Raw genomic sequence first — 23161 nt, forward strand, 5'->3', positions numbered from 1 at the left:
ATATCAACATGGGTTTTTAAAAAGCTAAAAAATGCTTTTTGATGTCTAATTTGACCAAAATGAAGATTGTTCATATCTAACATCTAATATGGCCACCACAGCAGCCAGTTTGAAGATCTTGCTAACAGTAGCTCCTCATGAATGGCAGGTCATATCAGCATGGTGTTTTCACTATTGGCATTTAGTTAGCACTAAATAAACACTGTGCTGATCTGATGAATTCTAATATGGCCACCACAGCAGCCATCTTGAAAATCTTAGATGTTCCTCCTACATGAAAAGTCATTCTAACATTGGTTTTCACCAGAAGACATTGGAAAAATGATAATGGTGTTAATCTGACATCCAGTGTGGCCACCATGGCAGCCAATTTCAAACTTTGTAACTGCTATGCCTGCTAAATAGACAGTCATATTTACATGTGGCTTTCAACAGAAGTCTAATTACAATAGCTATTTGTCCTGAATAAAAATTATGCTGATCTGATCTCAAATGTGGCAGCAATCTTGCTAATCTTTTTGTTGCAACTATTCGTAAATTCAGGGATGCCAATTCTGGAGAACAAAAAAATCTGAACACAGCTAAGTGGCAGAGCCATGAATACAAGCTGAAGGTATGTCAAGATGGGGGGGTCTGGGGGCATGCTCTCCTGGAAATTTGTAAAAAGCTATACTGGAAATGGTGCATTTTTTTAATTTGGGGGGATTAAAATCCATACTGGAATTCAATGCATGTTTTTGATTTTTTTCTTCCACTTATCCATTATACATGTATTCATTTGTTTACCAACTAGACTAGAAAGTTTGTAATTACTGTTTCTGAATTTCTACATGACAGATCATTTCCAGCAATGACCTCACCCCAAAAAATTGGAATTGAACCACTGCCATGACTCTTGAGAAAGTGTACAGATCTTCTGCTTTGAAGTTTACGTCTCTCAAAATCTGTTCATCAATCACAAGATGCAAGATTACCTACTTAAAATGCACTGATCTCATTTATAACTTTATTTATATGCATTGCTTATAATTGGAGATCTTGAAGTTTAAGTCTACCTACCCAATTTTAATCAAAAATGGACCTGAAATACTGCCTTTCTAAAGTGGAAGTAAGTTGAGCCAATTAGATGAAATATCACCTTATTAATATTTAACCTGTATGAGATCTATCAGTATATCATATATGTCTACATTTCAAATTTGATCAAAATAGGATAAGACATGGCTTTTCCTGAGTGGTAACAAGCTGTGCCAATTAGATGCAGATCCCCTCATTAAAATGCATATTGATCATTATCTAATCTGAGTGAAATCTTGGCATATAAGCCTACATTCCAAGTTTGATCAATATTGCATAAGAAATATGATTTTCAGAGTGGAAACATGCTCATCCAATCAGATGCCAGATGATCCATTAATATTCATGTTTCTATGTTATTCAATTCATCTCATCTTGCTGAAATAAGCCCATATTTCAAGTCCCATCAATGGTCAGCTTATTATATGTATGACGACCTCATTAATATGTCTGGGTATTGCAATTATCAATTTGTCTGATATACTGATGTATTCCATCTTTGCAGTGCCAGATTGGGGCATTCCAGGGCCCTAAACACTGAAAATATTATGGTGTCCCCCCCTTTACAAAATGCAAAACTAAAAAAAAACAATACTAAAAGCTAAAAAGGTGGAAAATACCAGTGTTGCCATCATTCCAAATCAGATACTCTTACATGAAATATAGCTTCCAGACTTATAACAAGCTCAGCAAATTAGAAGCAAGATCAACTCATTAATATGCACAAATCTCACTCATTATCCAACTTTTCTCAGATCCTGATGATAAAGGCATATATACCAAGTCTGGTAAAATTAAAATCACAAATACAGTTTCCAGAGTGATAATAAACACAGTCAATCTGATGCAAGATCACTTCATTAAAATAAAAAAAAAAACAATTGTTGATGCATGCATTATAGATGTCACATGACAGATAGTGTACATCATGGACATAGGGCCAAACCTGTGAAAAGATTGGCATTATTGCAAGGTGAGCTAAAAATGGGATATGAAAGATGCATTGCTTTTCTGAAGCCAAAATAGTTAAGAAATATAAATGACATTGCAAAAGAAGACTGATCCCAAAAATGCCATAGTAGAAGACCATGGGAGGCAAATCTGAAACTTCTGTTGGAAAAGCACAAACATATAGACTCATTCAAATGAAGGTCACTGTGTAGACTATTAAATGGCACATTAAAATCAAGCAAACCAGACAACATTTGTTTTACAAATAAGTGCTCCATACGGGCATGCAACTGGTCATGGATATACTGTAACCTTATTGATTGTGTCACAATGTCTAGGCATGACCTCATTCAATTTTGTCTGAATATATACAACCTATTGGGTTCCACTTTTGGGATTTCTTGGTTACTACAAGCCATGAATTTAAAGATCTATAAAAACTGACTGGACCCAATCCAATAATTTTAATAGCAATAAGAATGTCATTGTTTTGCAATAATCATGCAAACTGATACCCTTGAAAATAATAGAATTCACAGTACTATATCTGTGAAAACTTGATGATGAAATTGTTGTTCTTATGGGGTTTAATGCCATTTTTCAGCACATGATAGGCTATGCATGGCGGCCAGTATTAATGGTGGAGGAAGAACCCGAGAAAACCCCAGAAAGAACCACCGACCCACGAGAAGCTACTGGCAAGCTTTCTCACATACCCATATTGGCCGAATCCTAGACTTGAACCCATGCAGACAGAGATGAGATGGCAGTGATCCATAATGGAGAGAGCTTTAGACCACTAGGCCACTAGGGGCCCCTGATGATGAAATAGATTGTTGTGAAATTTTCAATTTTGCATCAAGCTGATTCACTTCTATTCAGTGAAAAGGAATGTAAGAGAGACATTAATGATCGTGAATCAAGATTACAGATACACATTTTAAATATGTTTTGGATTAATTTTCTTTTTTTTATCATATTAACTGTACTTGCATATTTTCTTGGCAATTTGACAAAATTATGCAACATCTTGGTCAAAGACAAAGATATGCAATAGGACAAATCAATAATTAATTATTTTTCCTTTATAATTGTTAAAGGTAAACAAATTTGCTTTAACTGTAAATTAAGTACAGTCCTTATGCATCTGTAACAAAGGTAAACCATTAAATGATGTCATTTGTGCATTGATTCTTTAGGAATAGAACTTCATAAAATTCTGGTCAGCATCAGAATGTTTACCTGAAGATGACCACAACTGTATGAAACCCCAATTCTGGGCATAATCAAAATACATTATGTAATTGCATCTAAGTTGGATGCAACTCCAAACTACAATGACCCATCCGCCATGACATAATTAGCCAGAAAATCTGGGTCAGTTGCAGTTAATTAAGATTAAAAAGCACAACAAACAAAATAGACACTGATCTGCATGTGAATTATGCAATGGCAGATCTGGGTCTATGTTGTTTGCAGTTGGACTTGACCTATAGGTGAGTAAATATGTTACAGCTGGGACGACTGGAGCTGTCCATTGACAACTTAGTCCACTTTTATGGCTGAAACTAGTGCATTGCTTTTTTAAATAGGATCATAACCTTTCTAGCCTAATTTGTTGCATAGGGTCCTGGATAGCAGAGTGATCTAAAGTGCTCACCTTTACCAAACAGTGCCATCTATCCATATGGGTTCAAGTCTAGTGGACTTGGCCAATGTAGGCATGTGAGAAAGCTGCCAGTAGCTTCCCATGGGTAGGTGGTTCATAATGGGGTTTTCCTCGGGTTATTAATCCAACAGTTGTACTGGCCACCATATACAGCCTATCTTGCACTAAGAAATGGTGTTAAACTCTGAACAACAACTAATTTGTCTCTGATTTTCTCACAAGCCATCTACTGTAAGATCAGCAATTTTAGTGGAGGAGTTTTTATTGTTTCTCTTGGTTAGTGTGTGTGTGTGTGGGGGGGGTTTGGATTTTTAATGTAGCTTTAACAATTTTTCAGTCATATTGTTACTATGTCTGCAGTGTGACAATTTATAGTGATGTCTAGTACTGGTGCATCATGCCACAGACATGTAGCATGATGTCCCACCCAGTCACATTATCCTGACACCAGGCCAACCAGTCCTAACACTAACCTCTTAACTCATTCAGCCCCAATCCCGCCTGTAGGCATGATGAGGCTGTACCCTACTTCTGAGCTCTGCAGCATCAAGGTCATTTAAGATACACCAATGTGGGTGGTATTACAAAAAAGAAGACAGATCTAGCTCTACAATGATACCAAATAATGTGGACGTTCATGTTGCACTACAAAATACAGAGGGGAAAAACTAAATTTTTGGACCCATTTTTGTTGACCCAAAATTCACTCGTGGTCGGAATCTGATTTTGTGTTCAGATTTTAGATCTTTTGGCCTCAGATCTAAGGCAGACCTGTCTGAACTGCACATAGACAGGTGAACCTTTGAAAAAATTAGGATAAGGTGGGCATCTGGAATAAAGAGTGGTCTCCATACAAAAATGATGAGTCCATTAAGCAAAAAAAAGAAAAAGAAAAAAAGAACTCCAACTTTTACCCTTCTTCACCAATGGAAAACGATGTTTTTAATACAACTAGGCATTATAAATCTAATGGACAATCTGTTGAAAGTCAATGTATTAAGATGTATTCAGAAATAGCCCCCTAATTGTCTTTCCTACTCGCATTTGAGGCGAAAATGACAAAAACCTCCATGACCGAATGAGTTAATGCTGAGCGCCAATTGAGACAGCTTTTAGTACCATTTTTTGCAAGCCTTTGGTATGACTCGGCCGGAGATTGAACCCACAACCTTTTACATCCAAGACAGATGCTCTAACCACCAGGCCACTGGAGTGGTTTGGTCAATGAATATCCATGAAGTTAAATCAAGGATATGATCAGGGGCAATAACTTCTCTAATTGATGATGGAGAGGGCTGGAGACTGAAGTCATTTGAGGTCTCATCAGTATAAAGCCACATACCAAATTTGGTTAAAATCCAAAAATTCCCTGCAAAATTATCTTGCAGAAAACATGGTTGACAAATTACTATTGGGCTATGTTGACTTTCCTAATGAAGGAACTAGTATTATTAGAGATAGAAAAATAATTAGTGTGTATTACCTTTCTTTCTAATACCAAAAGAAGATGACCTTGCTGTCTTACAAATGTGTATAACAATAAGTAATTTTATCTTTTATAAATTCACCTGTTTTGGTGCTTGCTAGTGCATGAACCTCTGTAATTCTGCACATCTTTCCGTAAGTAATAACTACATACATTTTATCATTACAGTTTTTGGGTGCCCTCCTGATTAATTCTCGCTAATGCCTGCCATTTTACACTTCTGGCAAAGCTTTTGGGTAATGGAATCGATGCACTTTTGTTTTATGCAGGAACATCCTCAAAGTGTTATTTCCTTGATTAAATGCCATTACTGTACCTTTTGGAAATTGCATCAATTAAAAGATACCTACTCTGTACAGCAGATTGGTTGCAATTGTTCCACAATCACTTGCTACAGACATTTTTATGTCAGTGAAACATAATGCATTCATTGCACGTGCTTTGACCTTATCACAAAATAAAGGCATGGCAAGTTTAAAATTTATTATATTTTTAAGAAAGATACATATAGATATCTATGTTGTGGTGTTCTACAGGGGTCTGTTCTTGGACCTGTTCTCTTCATTCTGTACACTCAGTCGCTCTCAAGTGTCATAGATCATCATCCAGTGTCTCACCAATTGTACGCTGATGACACCCAAATATACAAATCTAGCCACCCAAATGAAGTTGATGCTACCATCCAAGGTGTAGAGAGGTAGATTTCTGATGTGAAATCATGGATGACATGTAACAAGCTGCAGATGAATGATGATAAAACTGAGGCCATTCTGATCACAACACGAAGACTTTCTCAGTCACATCCTTTACCTCAAACAATAAATATCAGCAACACCAACATTAAATTCACACAGTCTGTATGAAACCTAGGTGTTACTCTGGACAGTACACTCACATTGCACCAACATGTCATAAACATATGCAAGGCTGCATATCCTGAGCTGAGATACATCAGCTCAATTCGCAAATATCTTTCAGCTGATGCCACTTAAAACACTTGTGTGTTCATTAGTACTTTCAAGACTGGACTATTGTAACTCAATTCTGTCTGATTCATCTCATTATCTGCTACAGAAACTTCAAAAAGTTCAAAACACAACTGCTCGGATCATACTTAGAGTACCACGATCAGAATACAAATCCCCGCTGCTCTGTACCCTACACTGGCTATCCATTCGATCCAGAATCAAACACAAAATTTGTTCTCTGTGCTACGTTTCACTGTCGGACTCAAGTCCAACATACCTATCTGACCTCACCCATCTGTACACACCAGCAAGATACTTACGCTCCTCTTTTTACAGTCGTATACTCATTATTCCTACTATGAAAACAAAGTCATATGGACAGCGTTCTTTTGCATACCAGGGCCCAGCAACATGGAATGAATTCCCCACTGAACTTAGACACAAAGACACAGTAATCACATTCAAGAGAGCTCTCAAAACTTACTTAAATCGACTGCAAGAACAAACTTAAAGACCTAATAATGTTTCCTACCTTAAATATTCTCAGCATGTTTTTTTAATGTTTTCTAATTTCATGGTGTTTGTTTTTGTAATCATATCATTATATGTTTTCTATCTTATAGGTCTTGTCTAATGTTGTAAAGCACTTACAGCTTCTAAAGATTAGGCGCTATACAAAGTCCTCATTATTATTATTATTATTATTATTACTATTATTATATACAAACTGTTCCTACACAATGACACATATATATATACTTTACATACACTGTACTGCTGGGCCAGATCAGGTCAAGTGTTGGGGAAGGGAGGGTTTTCCCAAAATTTCAAATTGGCCATGACTTTTCCTCAAAGGAAGACCAAAGCAAAAGTCTATTTTGTCAAATTTCAAGTGACGTGTGACTGTATGTTTATTTGTGTGAACATTTTTTAAAAAGCAGGATGGGTTTAAATACTCTGGAAAACCCCCACCCCAAACATGGCACTGCTAAGGTGGCAGGGTCCAGTTTCATAAATTGGCCCCATGGCAAATTTCTTAACTTAAGGCTATGGTGTGACTTTTTCAGCTATTATTGTTTACTATTTATAGATATGGATATATTTGTGAACTAGGTGTTTCGGGCTTGTGTTGTTCTTGAAATTGATGTCAGGCCTGTACACCTTCCATAGTTGCTCTGCAGTATGTTGATAGTGAAATACCAATAGTCAGATAGGAAGAAGAGCTAACCTCCCACAGCAGTAAACACATGGGTTTGGGGCAAGTAGAATATCTCAAAAACGGCTTGGATGACAACTATTCTAAATTGCATCAAGCTATTTAGTAGACAGTGTTTTTCAAAATTTTCATCCAGGGAAAGGGCTTGCTGTCAAAAATGGTCTTTGGATGTGAAAAATGCATGTATAAAATAGAGGTTGGGGTGCATAAACTTCTTCTGCTATGAACTGGCATGACTTCTCTGGTGAAGTGGATAATATTCTTATGCTTTGTTTTAATATAGGTATCTAACAATATGGACCTTTTTGACCTCACTTGCGTATTTTATTTTTTATGATTTTTTATACTAGGTTGCTGATTAAGGCATTAAATTTGTACATAAAAACTGGCCCCTGCCCCTGCCTACATAATAATGTTTATTTATCCTCTACACAGACTGTACTTACACAATGATACAGATAGACTGGTATATCAAGGGCTGACAATATTCCCTTGTCATGCCAAATGGATCAGATTTTTGTGTATAATTAATGTAAGTAGCCCAAATTATATATACACAAAAATGAAGAAAACTAAATAAATTGTGAGACTGCTTTCTCCCTATTAAACTTGCTGGATAATTGGTCAAACATTAGAGTTGTCACTCCATGATAGATACGGATAGATAGATAGATTAGAGACCAGAATATGGAGTAAAGGATTTGGGTAGCTCACCCCTTTAGTAACCATTCATTAAAGTAGTCCATTAACTGAAGGCATTTTGCACACAACAAGAAAAGTCTTTACTTGTCAACTGCATTATGTTTGATGGTACACCAGTATGATGAAATTTTTAATTCTGTCTCTGTGAATGACAAAAATTAGGTCAACCACTCAAGCATGCATATACTTAAACGGATGGTCATGATCTAAACAAGAAGACGGATATTACAAAATCCAGTCTAATAAAACCAGCTTAGGACATTTATGTTGTTTTTCTTTGAAATCATGCACTTCAAATCCAGTTCATATCACCATATTCTGTTTAAGGTGGATTGTTACCAGTAAAAAATTATTACTGTATCAGTCAAGTCAAACTGCAAACAACAAAGATCCTGATCTGCCATAGCATAATGTGCCTGCAGATCAGGGTCTATGCTGTTCTAATTATTCCTAACAATCTGCACAGACCCAAATCTGCCAACATACTATGCGATGGCAGATCTGGGTCTGTGCAGTTTGCAGTTGGCCTTGTCTTATAAGCAAGTACGTATGGTACAAAAACTCACAAATAGGAACCTCTCTAGATTGTTGAGATACAAATTTACATACCTTTTACAAAACTGATACATGTATACTGTAAATGTGTATGACACTTACTCTGTACAAATCATTATGTGAATGGAAATTATGGGAATAAAGTGAAAAAGATTGCAAAAATGTTTTATTATTTCTTCTAATTTACACAAGATAGATGAGCTAATGGAGAGGATACAGTCACCAAAGATTATTTACTCAATGTATATACAGCACAACTTGACCTTATGTTTAAGTACACCCACTTCATTGGCATGCATAATCAAGGTACATAAACATGTATTTTCCCTTGTTAATGTACATCAACTAGTTTACTACTTTAACTCAAGTTTCATGCTCATTCATTCACTTCATAAATTGATTAAGGAAAAATAGTGACCATTATCTAATTATCCTTCATGGACTCCAGTATTGCCCCAATTGTCTCCATTATTCTCATGGTTTCTGAATTTAAGTCCTTAACTGTGAGCATGCACATTGTATACCATATTTTTGTCATGAAGCTAAATGAGTTCTTAGCCTAATTCCATAAATCTATTAAAGCACCCCCTATTATGGATGTCTTAAGGCCAAATTATCTATGGCCACACATAGTAGCAGGTGCTCTGTTAATCACTAGTATTGATAATAGGATTTGGGTAAAACTTGGGTTGTACTGTTTTCTGACACCTATTTAGTACACAATGCATTTACATTGTTTATACATAGAAATTTTTGTTACAAGACGGCAAGGTTATCAGGTACTGCATACAGTAAGTGGCGAATTTCTTTGTACAGTTTTTAAGAATAAACAGTAGATTAAAAAAAATAATACAAATTGATTTTGAGGATTGCTCAGTGTATTTAAATTTATTTTTTGTATGTTCACTTAAGGCATTCACCTTGTAACAATCTGCTTGCTTCCATGATGCAAAATAATAAATCCATGATTGTATTCAGTAATGCACACTTATTTGAAAGCTGATCTTCTCAGTTTTCTTGATAAAATTATTACTCAGGATAAAAGAACTCTGTTTGTCGTTAGTGGTCATTGTGATATACTTCACTTATCTATACCATGATAATGCAGTACCTAAATACATGTATATATGCATATGCAAATGTATATACGAGAACACAAATGTTTAACTGTGCTGTCCTGAAAAAAGATAATGATCAAGATCTCTGGCTATGAGGCATAGTTTGAAGACTAATGTCCACAGCTGCTATAGTGACCTCTTTGATGACCTGAGAGTGCCAGAGTATGACCTACCAGTGGTTCATAAGGAAACTCAAGACGCAAAAAGCAATCCTGATAGGGATTGCCTCCTCAAACCATTATGCAGTGCAGCATTTATGTGCTCACATGGAAGTACAATTTAGTTCTCAAGAAGTTCCAAGAACATGATAAAATGGGTTTGTCTACTGCAAGAAATACAACAGCTCTTAAAACTGTATGAAAACAATGTCATCCCAACAATTGTAGATTCGGTAGCTTTTTGGCAGATGCTTTGTAACCATGCCAAACTTTTACTAAAAGCTGACCATGCTAAAAGACTAACCAGCCATCATGCTATAAGCTTCCTTAAGCTTTTGTTGTTGTTGTTGTTTTGGGGCTTAACGCCATTTTTCAGCACACGATAGGCTATACATGGCGGCCAGTATTAATGGTAGAGGAAGAACCCGAGAAAACCCCGGAAAGAACCACCGACCCACGAGAAGCTACTGGCAAGCTTTCTCACATACCCACATTGGCTGAATCCTAGACTCGAACCGCCGCAGACAGAGGTGAGATGGCAGTGATCCATAACGGAGAGCGCTTTAGACCACTCGGCCACTCGGGGTCCCCTTCCTTAAGCTAATCAACTGTTAAGCTTGTGGGAAAGTGATAGGCTAAAATAAAACTGTGGTTCAGGTTAGGTGTGAAAAAATAGGGTACAATCACTGGTACTAATTTTTTTTTTTATTACCCTTTTAATCCACCTCATATTAAGTTCATGTCAGTTTCTAATTTAATGTTACAATATTACCAGTTTGGATGTGAAAAACTGGGCTTTGTCAGTACTGGTTTTTAATTTTCCTGCAAAGGTGATAAAAGTTACAGGGATGGTGAGTCAGGTTACTGGAACCAGTTTTTCTTTGGCCTAAACACCATCCTACTCATCATAAAGTGTGTCATTATGGGCTATTTGATGGGCAAGTATATTAGATGCAGGTGCTGGACAATTCTGGGCTGTTTGATGGGCAAGAATACCAGATGTAGGTGCTGGACTATTTTGGGCTCTTTGATGAGCAAGTATATTAGATGCAGGTTCTGGGCCATTATGGGCAGTTGGATGGGCAAGTATTTTAGATGCAGGTGCTGGGCCATTATGGGCTATTTGACGGGCATATTATTAGATGCAGGTGCTGGGCCATTATTGGCTATTTGATGGGCAAGTATATTAGATGTAGGTGCTGGGCCATGATGGGCTATTTGATGGGCAAGTATATTAGATGCAGGTGCTAGGCCATTTCAAGCATGAGTGCATGCCATAAGTAAGGCAGTGGATTGCTATGCTATACTCAACTGACTACTTTCTGAGTCTTCCAGCATGGACTTTGCAACAAAGAGAAACAGTCAAAACACTGTCATGGGGAATAATTAATTACCACATTAGTTGTGAGCCTTACTAGCTGCACTAGTGCCTTGCAGAGAATGCTGACTGATTTGGATGATGGCTGGTTTGGACCAAATTACTTGCCGATTGTGTGTGAGTACAATGTGGATTTTCAACATAGCTTTAACAATTTTTCAGTCAAATCGCTACAATATCTGCAGTATGGCAGTTTATAGTGATGCCTAGCATTGGGGAATCATGTTGCAGACATGGAGCATGATGTCCCACCCAGTCACATTATTCCGATACCAGGACGACCAGTCCTAACACTAACCTCTTAATGCTGAGCGCCAAGCGGGGCAGTTTTATTTTAGGTGTTATTCCTGTCTTGGCCAACATAGTTTATTATGACAATATGAGATCCAAAAGATTCACAGAATATAGATGTATGTCACTGATTTAAGTCATTGATTTGATAGGACCCAGTTTTACTGTTTAGCATATATGTTTTATTTAGTAATATTAGAATATAATACAATACACAGTATAAAAATCAATTCTACATAAAGCTAATAAAAGCATGAACATACTCAGACCAAATGTTACTGCATGGTCATTATTTTCACTATCACTTTCAGTGTTAGGTGGTGTGGTCTGGATCTTTTAACATAGCTTTAAAAAAATTTCAGTCATATTGCTACCATGTCTGCAGTGTGACAGTTTATAGTGATACCTAGCACTGGGGGATCATGCCACAGACATGTAGTATGATGTATCACCCAGTCACATTATCCTGACACCAGGCCGACCAGTCTTAACACTAACCTCTTAATGCTGAGCGCCAAGTGAGGCAGCTGTTAGTACCATTTTTGTAAGTCTTTGGTGTGACTTGGCCAGGGATCGAACCCACGACCTCCCACATCCGAGGCAGTTGCTCTAACCACTAGGCCACCAGAGTGGTTTCAGTGTTAGGAATTGTATTATTGCTCAATGAAATACAGCTTTTAATTTTTGCACATGTGAATTGCTCTGAAAATATTTCCCTATTAAATTAACAATCAATGATATAAAGTCTTACAGTATTATATATGATCTGTATGCATAACTATGCCATTATCACACATCAAATTAGGGCTCTGCTTCCTTAAATGCAGTTTTGAAATTCTCAGTATACCATAGAAATAAAATAAAATATTCATATTTTAAACAACTGAAGATGTCACATTTAAACTTGAGATGAAATTTAATGTTTCCCATGGTCCAAATCACCTGTTATAGTGTTTGAATAAGCCTGGTCCAAACCAGCCACTGTCTAGATCAGACTGCAACCCGGCCTGATGGCAGCTGTATTAAACAGTACTCTGGACAACATGACACCTTCTCTATTTGACGACATGAATGGTGATGAAATTGAAAAGCTGTATGGTTGGTATTAGGCTTGGTTTGAAGCCTCAAAAACCAAGATTTTGGGAAGTGGCGCCCTGCACATGTATGCACTTGCCACTTCATTGGTGCCTTCCATCCCTCTGGAGAACAGTCCAAACTCTTAAATCAAGGTGAGATCCACATGTATATCACAAACTGCTGTGAGCTTTTTCACTGCTATAGTATATTTTGAGTTATGTTTACCTGATGCTAGAAACCTCAGTTAATCACTGTCAATCAATGTCCACAAAAAGATAACCCACATGAAGAACATGTAAGTGAAACACAGGAAACAGTAAACCAAATTTCATATTTCTACATATATTAATGGTCATATTAACTATAATAATTATAACAGACGATTTGCTTATAAAGAACACTTTAAGAGACAGATCCCTGAGTGGTCTTACTCAGAAACTTTTCTTATACACATCCTGACTGTATTTTTAAAAATACTGATACTTGTATCACATTTTCCAGATGGCAAAACTATTGGAACAGTATACTGTATTTACATGCTTATAAGAAGAGTCATACTGCAAACTGCACAGAGCCAGATCTGCCATTGCACAATGAGCTGGCAGATCTGGGTTGATGCAGTTTTGTTAGAATAAAATCAGTAAAACAAACAACACAGAGCCTGATCTACAAGTGCATTATGCTATGACAGACAAGGGCCTTTGTTTTTGCTGCCAGTAGAGTACAATTAAATTCTACATGAAACTTTGTACATTTATTTATATCCATGTGCAATAAGTTCTCATAAAATGTACAGTACTCTAAAGACCCTCATTTGAAATTGGTGAGGCACTGATGATGAGCAGGTACCAAAGACTTAATATTATTGGTTGAAGTAGATGGTGCTTACACCTGACCATATTAAACCAGGTGCGACAAGAAAATACTTATTCGTTAGACTTAAAGTGTACTGAATAATAGGCTAGTTACCTCCCTTTATGGCCAATAAACACTGACAATTAGAGGTGAAATCAAGTGTTAAGCTTCACCATGTCTTTGAAAGTTTTCATTGTCTAACACCAATCAGATCATGGCTGCAGAAACTGCCTTCTTAACAAATGGCAAAGTTGTGACTGAAACTGATAACTCATCCTTTATGAGATGAAAGAAAGTAGAGATCCATGAAAAAAAACATTGACCTCAGATCAGCAATTACTTATTCTTGCATACGCTGAAGTTTGAACACAGGACTGCAGAGCTTTAAAGACTGTACACTGCCACTATGCTATCCTGAATCCCTAGCTGTACACTGAGTTGTCAAGTTACTGCCACCACATCTCATTCTTTGATGCCCATAGGAATGGTAGGGGATTCTATATGTGATATGCAATGATACACACATGCACACATGTAGTGTTACATAATTCTAAAATGATGTGGATCATTTTCATAAACAGATTTTGCATGCAAGGAGGAAGGCTATATCATTTTCATCTTAAAATAAACTTTAATACATTTTGTGTTTGTGAAACATGAATATCCCCACAACAAAGCAAGTGAGTTCCAAAAAATCTATAAAAAATACTAGATATTGAGAATTTATTTTACCAGGTCATCTACATAGGCATAATTGTATGCATAATACATTTCATTTGTCCACCAAAGTGGTTTTTGCTTCAATGTACCAAAAGGTTTATGTCCACACACCCCCACCAAAAAAAACCAGTTCAATTTCCAAGAACTTCATTAATGTTTAAAACACTTGAATAGAATGCAGCAATATGGCCTGAACATGCAATAAAGTTATTTAATTAATTCATGGTGATGATTTATGGCTCTGATCATAATAATCTCAGTGTTATTATGCTAAAACATTTTCAGTATGAACACACAGACTAGATCTTTCCAAAGTATATACATTGTTATCATGCTAAAACATGTTCAGTATGAACACATGGACTAGATATTTCCAAAGTATATACGGTATTTTTATGCTAAAATATGTTCTGGATGGACATATGGACTAGATGTTCCAATGTATGGACTAACAGCACCCACTGCAATGGGGTCAAAAGTACATGATCTATGTTCCAAATTTAGTCAAACCAAACCATTCCAATTAATATGCAGGCTCTTCTATGTACAGACTAAGGGCTCCTACAAATGAAATTGAACATAAGTTATTATAGGTGACAGATGTGTAACCAATGAGTAAGCTGGTTAGTACATTGGTAAGACATTCCCTTAAAATCTCAACAATCTCAGGTATGATCCTCGAATCTGACACTGTAAAGAGCAGATGGCAGTCAATCCAAAGTCAGTTGTAAGTATATATATACTCTATAAGAGAGTAAGTTTGAGAAGTTATTGTGATAACATGATTTACAGTTAAATATAAAATGTTATGCCTAATGAATACTGGTTGTATAATAACTTTGTTACCTTTCCAACATGCAGTAGCTAGGTTAAGATCAAACTGTGAGTTTTAATGAAACCAAGTCAGTAAATTATTAACATAGATCATTACGTAGATACCACATCAACATAAAATCTATACTGTATTTATCACTTCTTCAAGATAAGTGTTTTGATCTACGTATGTAAATGTGTGCAGTCTTTCTTAAATACTTACATGGTATTTATATAACAAAAACATTATTGATTAATATACTAAACATTTCTTTCCTCCACTTACCTGGGAAGGGCCTATAAAGGTCCCCCATAAGGAGTGGGTCATGTACCCTAGGATCATTATCCATTTCACCACCTAAGTCATCTATTAGCTCCAGGTATGTGTGCGATGGTGATTCCATACATCAACTGTAATCTGGTACACAATATACACTTATACCCAGTAGTTGATTTACAGGTAGCAACCCTCTTTCAGCCTTGATAACAAACACAGATAACATCACAGTCAGGTAGATTCATTGCATGTGCATGCACAACACTGCCATGAACTTGTATTGATGTATCCGATTTTGATGATTTCAGTTTGGAGCTAATGTCAATAATTTTCCCACAAAGCCGAGCTGAATGCAGAACTGCTGTGTAATTATCAGGAAAATTTCAAATGTTCTACTGGTTAATCAGAATGTTAATAAAATCATATTTTCACAGCAATTCACATCTCGAGAAATTTGAGCGAGTCAATCTGAAGTCTGAATCAATCATGATTAACTTCTACAAAGGAGAAAAATATAAATGGGAAGTATTCTAAACCATTTTAACTCTATATATTGAGTTCTAATGAGTACAAGTTTTGAGTCTGTAAAGGCAAAATTTTTAGTTTTCTTTGCTACAGGTACTATATCTATGAACCATTTTTTTACCAATGAAAAATGTTTGGCTATGCAACAAAAGAAGAAAAAAAATTTAAGATAAAAACAGAAAATGCACTTTTAGCAATGGTTTTTAATTTTCCAGAAGGAACTGTCTGAAATCAGTGTCTAAATATGTTGATATGAAAACTTTGTGTAACGTAAAAAAAAACAGATCAAAATTGGTTCATTTTAAGTCTTATTTTCATCATATAAATAGTGCAAGCTCTAAAAGTATGAATTTTACATTAACTGATGTATTTGCAAGACTGTAATTGATAAAATAATTCATAAAAAGTTATACAAATTTTATAATCTTGCCTTTTATATTCAGAGAATGTAATCTGCAAAAGCAAATATTATTACACAAAGTCTCTCAACCACACAGAGTGGCATAGTGACTTCATAAAGAGTCATCTGAATTCATATAAATATCAAATTGGAAATACAAGTACACAGACTACTATCAATAATCATTAATCACATACATTCTTGAATAACTACATTTTAAGTTTTCACAGCTGAATGTCCAGCATCTATGAAATTACCACTTTAAATTTTCCTCAAGTTTTCAGATCAATCGTGCATCATATACCGGGTATATATCTCCAAGGTAAATGAATTGATACGATAACACAAAATGTAACCAGTCTGTTTTCATGATGAATCAGATTAAGCCAAGACTTATTTTTTGTGAACACAGTCGATGTTCAGTGGTGCTGAATCAACATAAAAAATATCAACTACTTCTCTACTAATACTTCAATTTCACCACAACTAAACAAAACGGCTTTTGTACAATGCACTTCCATCTTCAAGAAATAATTCCTTTTGATAATGACACCCTCCTACACACTGAATCCTGGAGGTTTGTCAGACTATGACCATTTGTCCCATATGACAATGCACTTAATTACATTGGTGCCACATGTGGCAGAATGTGATGTTGTTCAATAAATGTAGAGAACTGAATTAAAAAGAATCGATAAGCTACAAGTGGATAGGTCAAAACAGTTATAAAAGTTCACTTTCTCTCACTGAAGACTTCCCATGGTTTGCTCAATACAGAACTACTCACACTGTCACAACAGCCTGAGCATTATTAAATCCACAACTCCTTTCACATCAGGACAAATATCAGAAAATGTTATAGATTACACCACTTTGTACATGTAAAATCTGCAACATCTCAATTAATAATAGACAGTAATGTATCCTTTAACCTATAGTGTGGTGAAGAATAACAGAAGTATTTTAAAATAATGGGAACATTTCATAGTTCCAAAATAGCCCTCATTGTTTTCTAAACAGTGCAGTGAGAAATAGGGAAAGATCATATTCAAAGCTCTGGGTAAATGCCAAAAGCTTCCAAAACAAAAACACATGGAGAGTATGATTGATATGGCATTGTCATTACATCCTGTTGCTTGCTGCTTCCTTTGTAATTTTAGGTTTGGAATGAGCTGCTGGTAATAAAAAGCCAATTAGCTAGACTTAGGGAAAGAGAAAATGGAGATAACTGATACCACCATACAGTCAAGTTCCATTTAGCCGACATCTGTTAAATCCAACTGCTGCTTGACATTGATATCATGAATTGGGCTATTTAAATTTCAGTGTGTGTCTGTGTGTCTGTGTGTGTGTGTGTCTGTGTGTGCTTGAAGACTATAACAGTGTAATGGAATCAACATTTTTAAAAAGCTGGTTGATTCAAACAAGGATTAAACTGAACGCTTGTTTGCCTGTGTATATAACTAACACTGTACTGCATATGTCATTAACTTCCATCACCCAGGACACCCTTTCATTATTACAAGCAACGGAAACCCCACAGCCTCTATAGCCTTTTGGACATATTATTGCCTCCCTATAGGAAATCAAGAACTTACTAAAATAAAACATCTAAGTATTTTCAGAGTGATTCAACTGAGCTAAATGCCTGAACAGAAATTTGCTGTGAAGCCCCAAATTAAATATAGCATTATTAGACCAGGCTTTGTAGGAAAACTGCTATTTGGAAGTCAACTCTGGGGAGCATCAATGTTGTCTTATAACAGCTCAATACAGGTTTGAGTTACCATATATATTAACTTATCAGTCAAGTCGAACTGAAAACAACAAAGATCCTGAGCTGCCATAGCATAATATTAGTGCATGCAGACCAGGGTCTATGCTGTTTGTTCTGTTGATTACTCTGAACAAACTGCAAAGACCCTGATCTGTTAGCACATTATGTGATGGCAGATGTGAGTCTGTGCAGTTTGCAGTTGGACTCCACTTATAAGTGAGTGTATATGGTAGATATTTTGTTCTTGGTCATTTAACATTAAAATTCTTTTGGTATAGGTTATACATTTTGAGCACAATAAAGATTACTAATAAGCTCTTAGTAGCTTTGAATTTCCTTGTTAATTTAAAGGTGGTGTTAGAATTTGTGAAATTCAGAGGACTGAATGATGCCAGGATATTAGTACAGTCTGCAAATTGTTGAGTAAGCACTGACCATGGAATAAAGAGTATGTATTATGCTGGATCAGAGGCCAACTATAAATTTTTTCTTGGTTTGTCCCTTTTCATTATGTTCAAACCCAAGGGGGTGTGGAGATGGGGGAAGGGGTTATTAAACCCCAAACTGATCTGTTCCACCACTTTGACAATCTTGTTATTTTGAAACATAACGTCTCATTTTCGTCTGTTTTTAAAACAGCTTACAAGTTGTGCAAAAAATCATCAGATATGGTGTATGTATATATGTATCATTATGTACATATATAAGATATGGTACATGTACACATACATAAGATATTGTATAGGCATGTAACAGTGTGAAGTTTGTAAAATGTCAGCGCAACACATAACTGAGTGAACATTGCAGGGTCAGCATGACACATAGCCAAGTAAGTGTGTGTGTGTGTGTGTGTGATTTGGATTTTAACATAGCTTTTAACAATTTTTCAGTCATATCACTATGATGTCTGCAGTGTGTCAGTTTATAGTGATGTCTAGTACTGGGGCATCATGCTGCAGACATGTATCATCATGTCCCACCCAGTCACATTATCCTGACACCAGGCCAACCAGTCCCAACACTAACCTCTTAATGCTGAGTGCCTAGCGAGGCAGCTGTTAGTACCATTTTTATAAGTCTTTGGTATGATTTGGCTAGGGTTTGAACCCATGAACTCCTGCATCTGAGGCAGATGCTCTAACCACTAAGCCACTGGAGCGGTACCAAGTAAGTTGATGAATGTGTTTAGAAAATGTTAAGACAAAAGTCTGTGCTAAAATACAGTGCTTTAATATTCCTGGCTTGGACACCATTGATTTTTAACAAGGGTCAGTTTAATAATGGTCAGGCAGATTGGCCAAGGTGAGTTGAATTCAGTTCTAAGTATAAGAAAATGCCAAGAGTTGAGATGATGCAGAGACAACTTTCATACTGGTTGAAATATTGTCATAATATGAAATGTTCCAGAAATAAGTTTAAAAGGTACAAAATATGAGGAGTTTTTCAAACCTTGATGGGTGCATGTTAATACTGGCAGTTAGATAAATCTAATCCTGACTGGCTAAGTCAAATAAAAGGTGGACTTTCCAGGCAAAATTGTGTGTTTTATAAATGTTCTACATTACAAAATCAGTAAGTCTAAGTTCTGCATGAAGCAAACATCTTGACTCCAAGGAGAATAGTGAATGTGTTTCCTTGTTAAACAAGAATCCAAGGATGTGTACTGAAAGTCTTATGAGATGGTTCTGTAAAATGGTAAAGAGACAATGCTGGAAAAAGGGGAAAGAGAGCAAGGTAATGTACATATGTTATGGGAATACATTAAGTTCCTATACTGTTTAATGAGGTGGCATGCACACATATTACTCCATGGTATGTAAAGGTGCAACCTGAGAACCAAATTACCAGTTAGTGTCCATTTGATGTGACAATATCTGATATAATTGGAGAGGAGATGATTTTCTTTCCAAGTAGTAGTAAGGACTTGAAAACTATTTACATTGCTTATTAATATATTTTAAAAAGGAAATAGTTCCACACAACAACATAATGCAACAGGCTGAAGAAGGGAACCATACTGCAGTTGAGACCTGTAAAAACCTGGATGCAGGAAAGAGGTCACTGTAGGCCACATCACATGAGAAGTCAGATGGATAGATCCACCCCAACATAATACTGGTGTTGAATCTAGAGTGACCCACAAACAGTCAACAGATTATGCAGTCATGCTGGATAATTGAGTTCAAACAATTTCACTCGATTTTATGATGAACTTTGTCATACCTGTGTAAACAGAACTGCTAACCGCATTTTTTGTAATAACGTTTTGGAAATTATTTTCTCACAGAAGTGTATCCTTCAAGTGTCTTGTACAATTTTATTTTGCTTCTCTAAATGATTAAATTGTTTATACGTCATATATGTGGGCTCATGTTGTTTTATTCCATATTTCTGCTCAAATCTCTATTTATTCCATCCATTAATTTCATATCTTTTATTATCTACTTGATGTAGGCATTAACACTGTGGTCGATTGTCCTCTAGATAATGATAATCACCACAACCATGTAACAATGCATGTATGTAAGAAATGTATATGTACTTTTACAAGGATAACATATCTATTCATTATTCATATGTAAAATTACAGGTACTTAAAGACAATAATGTCTGCATTTTATTCAGCTACTTTGTTATTTTTCAACAAGATCTGCTGAATAGGAAAAGAAATTTGACAGAAAATTATCTATCTGGTGCAGAGTTAATTTTTTTCATTTTGATTTAGGACAATACCTTGATCACCTCTGATCTCTTTGCCTCATCTCAACTGCTGTCATTCAACCTGACCTTCAAACATTCAAAAGTAGTTAAAACAAAAGACCCAATTGGGTATAAGACTGCTTCTTACCTAGCTGACATCTGCTTAAGAGTCAAATGCAAAGAGTCTGGGTCATTTGGGTGCTTTCATTTGAAATTTCTTACAATGCTGATGACTGCATCTGTTATGAAAACAACTATTTCAAGACTTCTAGCTTTTGTATCCTTATACATATTTGATTAAACATCAATACCATTTGCCAAAATTGATAGACCCATATGCCAGGATCTTTTGTGTAAAGTTGGTAAAACTCTTGAACAGCGTTTTGCTTTAAATAAGCTGAGTAAATGCATTATCTACATTTAGTAATGACAGCCATATATAATGGATTAACGGCATCATTGGTAAAGATCTGAAAAGCATTCAAGCTAGGATGCATTCTGTCAAATTTGGTCAAATACTGTGAAGTGGTTAATTAGATGTTATTAAAGACTATTCTAATTTTAGTCACAGCAGCCATTTTTTATGGTAGACTGGTGCTATGTGTATTTCTATGAACTTAAAGTCCCTTCATGCCAGAAGTTTGTTTCTTTTATTGCCGTTGTGAAATTTAGTCAAATTCAGTCTAGTGGTTTGTTTTAAAAAACATTGTTCATAGGATTTTCCATATGTAGTAATTTGCAATCTGATAGAAAATCAAATAATTTTTTTATAACTTTGAAAGCTTGTAATACCAGGATGCTTCCTGGCCAATTTGTTCAAATTCTGCTTCTGAGTAGAATTCATTTAAATTGTTCTGTGTTTAGTAATGATAGCCATATTTGATGGCAAATTCTGTTTAGCAGTTTTTCAGAAGTCAATAAAATATTTTTCTACTTTTAGTAATGGTGAGCATACTAGACAGCAGATTTACATTACATGTGCAACAAGAAGTCCAGGTGAACTTGGTCTCACTCACCTGTTTTACATAATTATCCGTAACTTAACTACTGACCATTTCACCAAGCTGTATTATGTAGCATTGTAAGAACACAATCTATTAACTATATCTCCTAACTTTATATCATATTGAATTTACTTGCTTTTATATATCTTGATAAAAATTCTTTTTTAAATATAATGGCATAATTAACTGTATACCCCCATGTTCATGAACAAAGTCATCCAAGATCCTGATGATATCAACCCGTTTACTAAGTTTCATAGAAACTGGACGATACTTACAGTCTACAGATCTAGGGAGTAACAAACTCAGCCAGTCAAATGCAAAGGTACCCCATTGATATGTATGGATCTCATTTATTACAGAACCCAACAACAGTTATAATATAAGCTTAAATAAAATGATGGAATTTGGTCTGCAGTGTGGTAACAAGCTCAGCCAATCAGATACAAGATTACCTCATTAGTAGATCTTGCTCCTAATAACAATTATCCAAAGTCTTGCTAATATGATACAAATTAATATGTTGTGTTAGGATCGGATCAGAAATATAGTTGCTTGAGTGTTCACCAAGATCCTATAAAAAATACAGTCCCTAGATTTGAAAAAAAACAAAACAAACAACAGCCAATCAAATGCATGATTGCCTAAAAAATATGAATTGATCTCACTAACAAAAATCTCTGTACAATATTAGCATATTTACCAAATCTGAGTTAAAATCAGGTTAGAAATACAATCACTTAAGTGAGCTCAGCCAATTATATGCATGACCACTTCATTAATATGCACAGATCTTGCTCATTATAAAACACATTATTTATCATGACAATATACCTAGCCTTTTTACAAAGTCTGATAAAAAATATGATCAGAAAAATGTGGCTCAAGTGTTGAGAAGCTCACACAACCAAGAGCAGAATCATATCCTGAATGTACATTGTTTGTACATGTATTCATCCAGGAGCATGATGATTTCAGCCTACAGGTATTTACCAAGTTTCAATAAAAGTGGATCTGCAGTACAAAGCTATTGAGATGCAAGGCCACCACATAAATATGCATTGATTCCACTCATCACTGAATTCATGTGAGATCTTGATCATTTAAGCCAACATATAAAGTTTGATCAGAGTCAGTTAAAATAAATGGCTTCCAGAATGGTAATAGGCTCAGCCAACCTGATGCGAGATCATCTCATTAATATACACAGATATCACTCATTATCGAAACTTTCCAAGATGCTGATCATATAAGCCCATTTTTCAAGTTTGATATTTATCAGATCAGAAATATAGGCTCCAGAGTGGCAGGTTGTTTTTTGTCAAGTTTGGTTAGATTCTATTCAGTGGTTTTGAAAAAGAGGTTGCTTAAATTATTTCCTATCTTCACTAAGTTGCAGACATAAGTAGTTGTGAAGTGTGGCAATATGGGGTAAAAACTGGCA

General features: G+C 35.7%; 1 protein-coding gene across 5 annotated transcripts in view; it reads right to left on the minus strand.

The window, feature by feature from the left end:
- The window catches only part of LOC149804922 (uncharacterized), a 121174-nt gene that overhangs the window by 42081 nt on the left and 55932 nt on the right, over positions 1–23161 (minus strand). Inside the window, exons 1-2 of one of the 5 annotated variants that reach the window (XM_089945937.1) lie at positions 16494–17245; positions 15321–15808 (exon numbers count right to left, since the gene is read on the minus strand). The exons of 3 other annotated variants lie outside the window; for them this stretch is intronic. In XM_089945937.1, coding sequence (XP_089802063.1) covers positions 15321–15438 — 118 coding nt within the window. In that variant the 5' untranslated portion in view covers positions 15439–15808; positions 16494–17245. Of the gene's footprint in view, positions 1–15320; positions 17246–23161 lie in introns of those variants that run through there. One more of the 5 variants, XM_089945936.1, reaches the window with a different exon arrangement.

Source organism: Sinohyriopsis cumingii, chromosome 2 (assembly GCF_028554795.1).
Source record: "Sinohyriopsis cumingii isolate HCF-2022 chromosome 2, ASM2855479v2, whole genome shotgun sequence".
In the NCBI taxonomy this organism is placed as follows: domain Eukaryota; kingdom Metazoa; phylum Mollusca; class Bivalvia; order Unionida; family Unionidae; genus Sinohyriopsis; species Sinohyriopsis cumingii.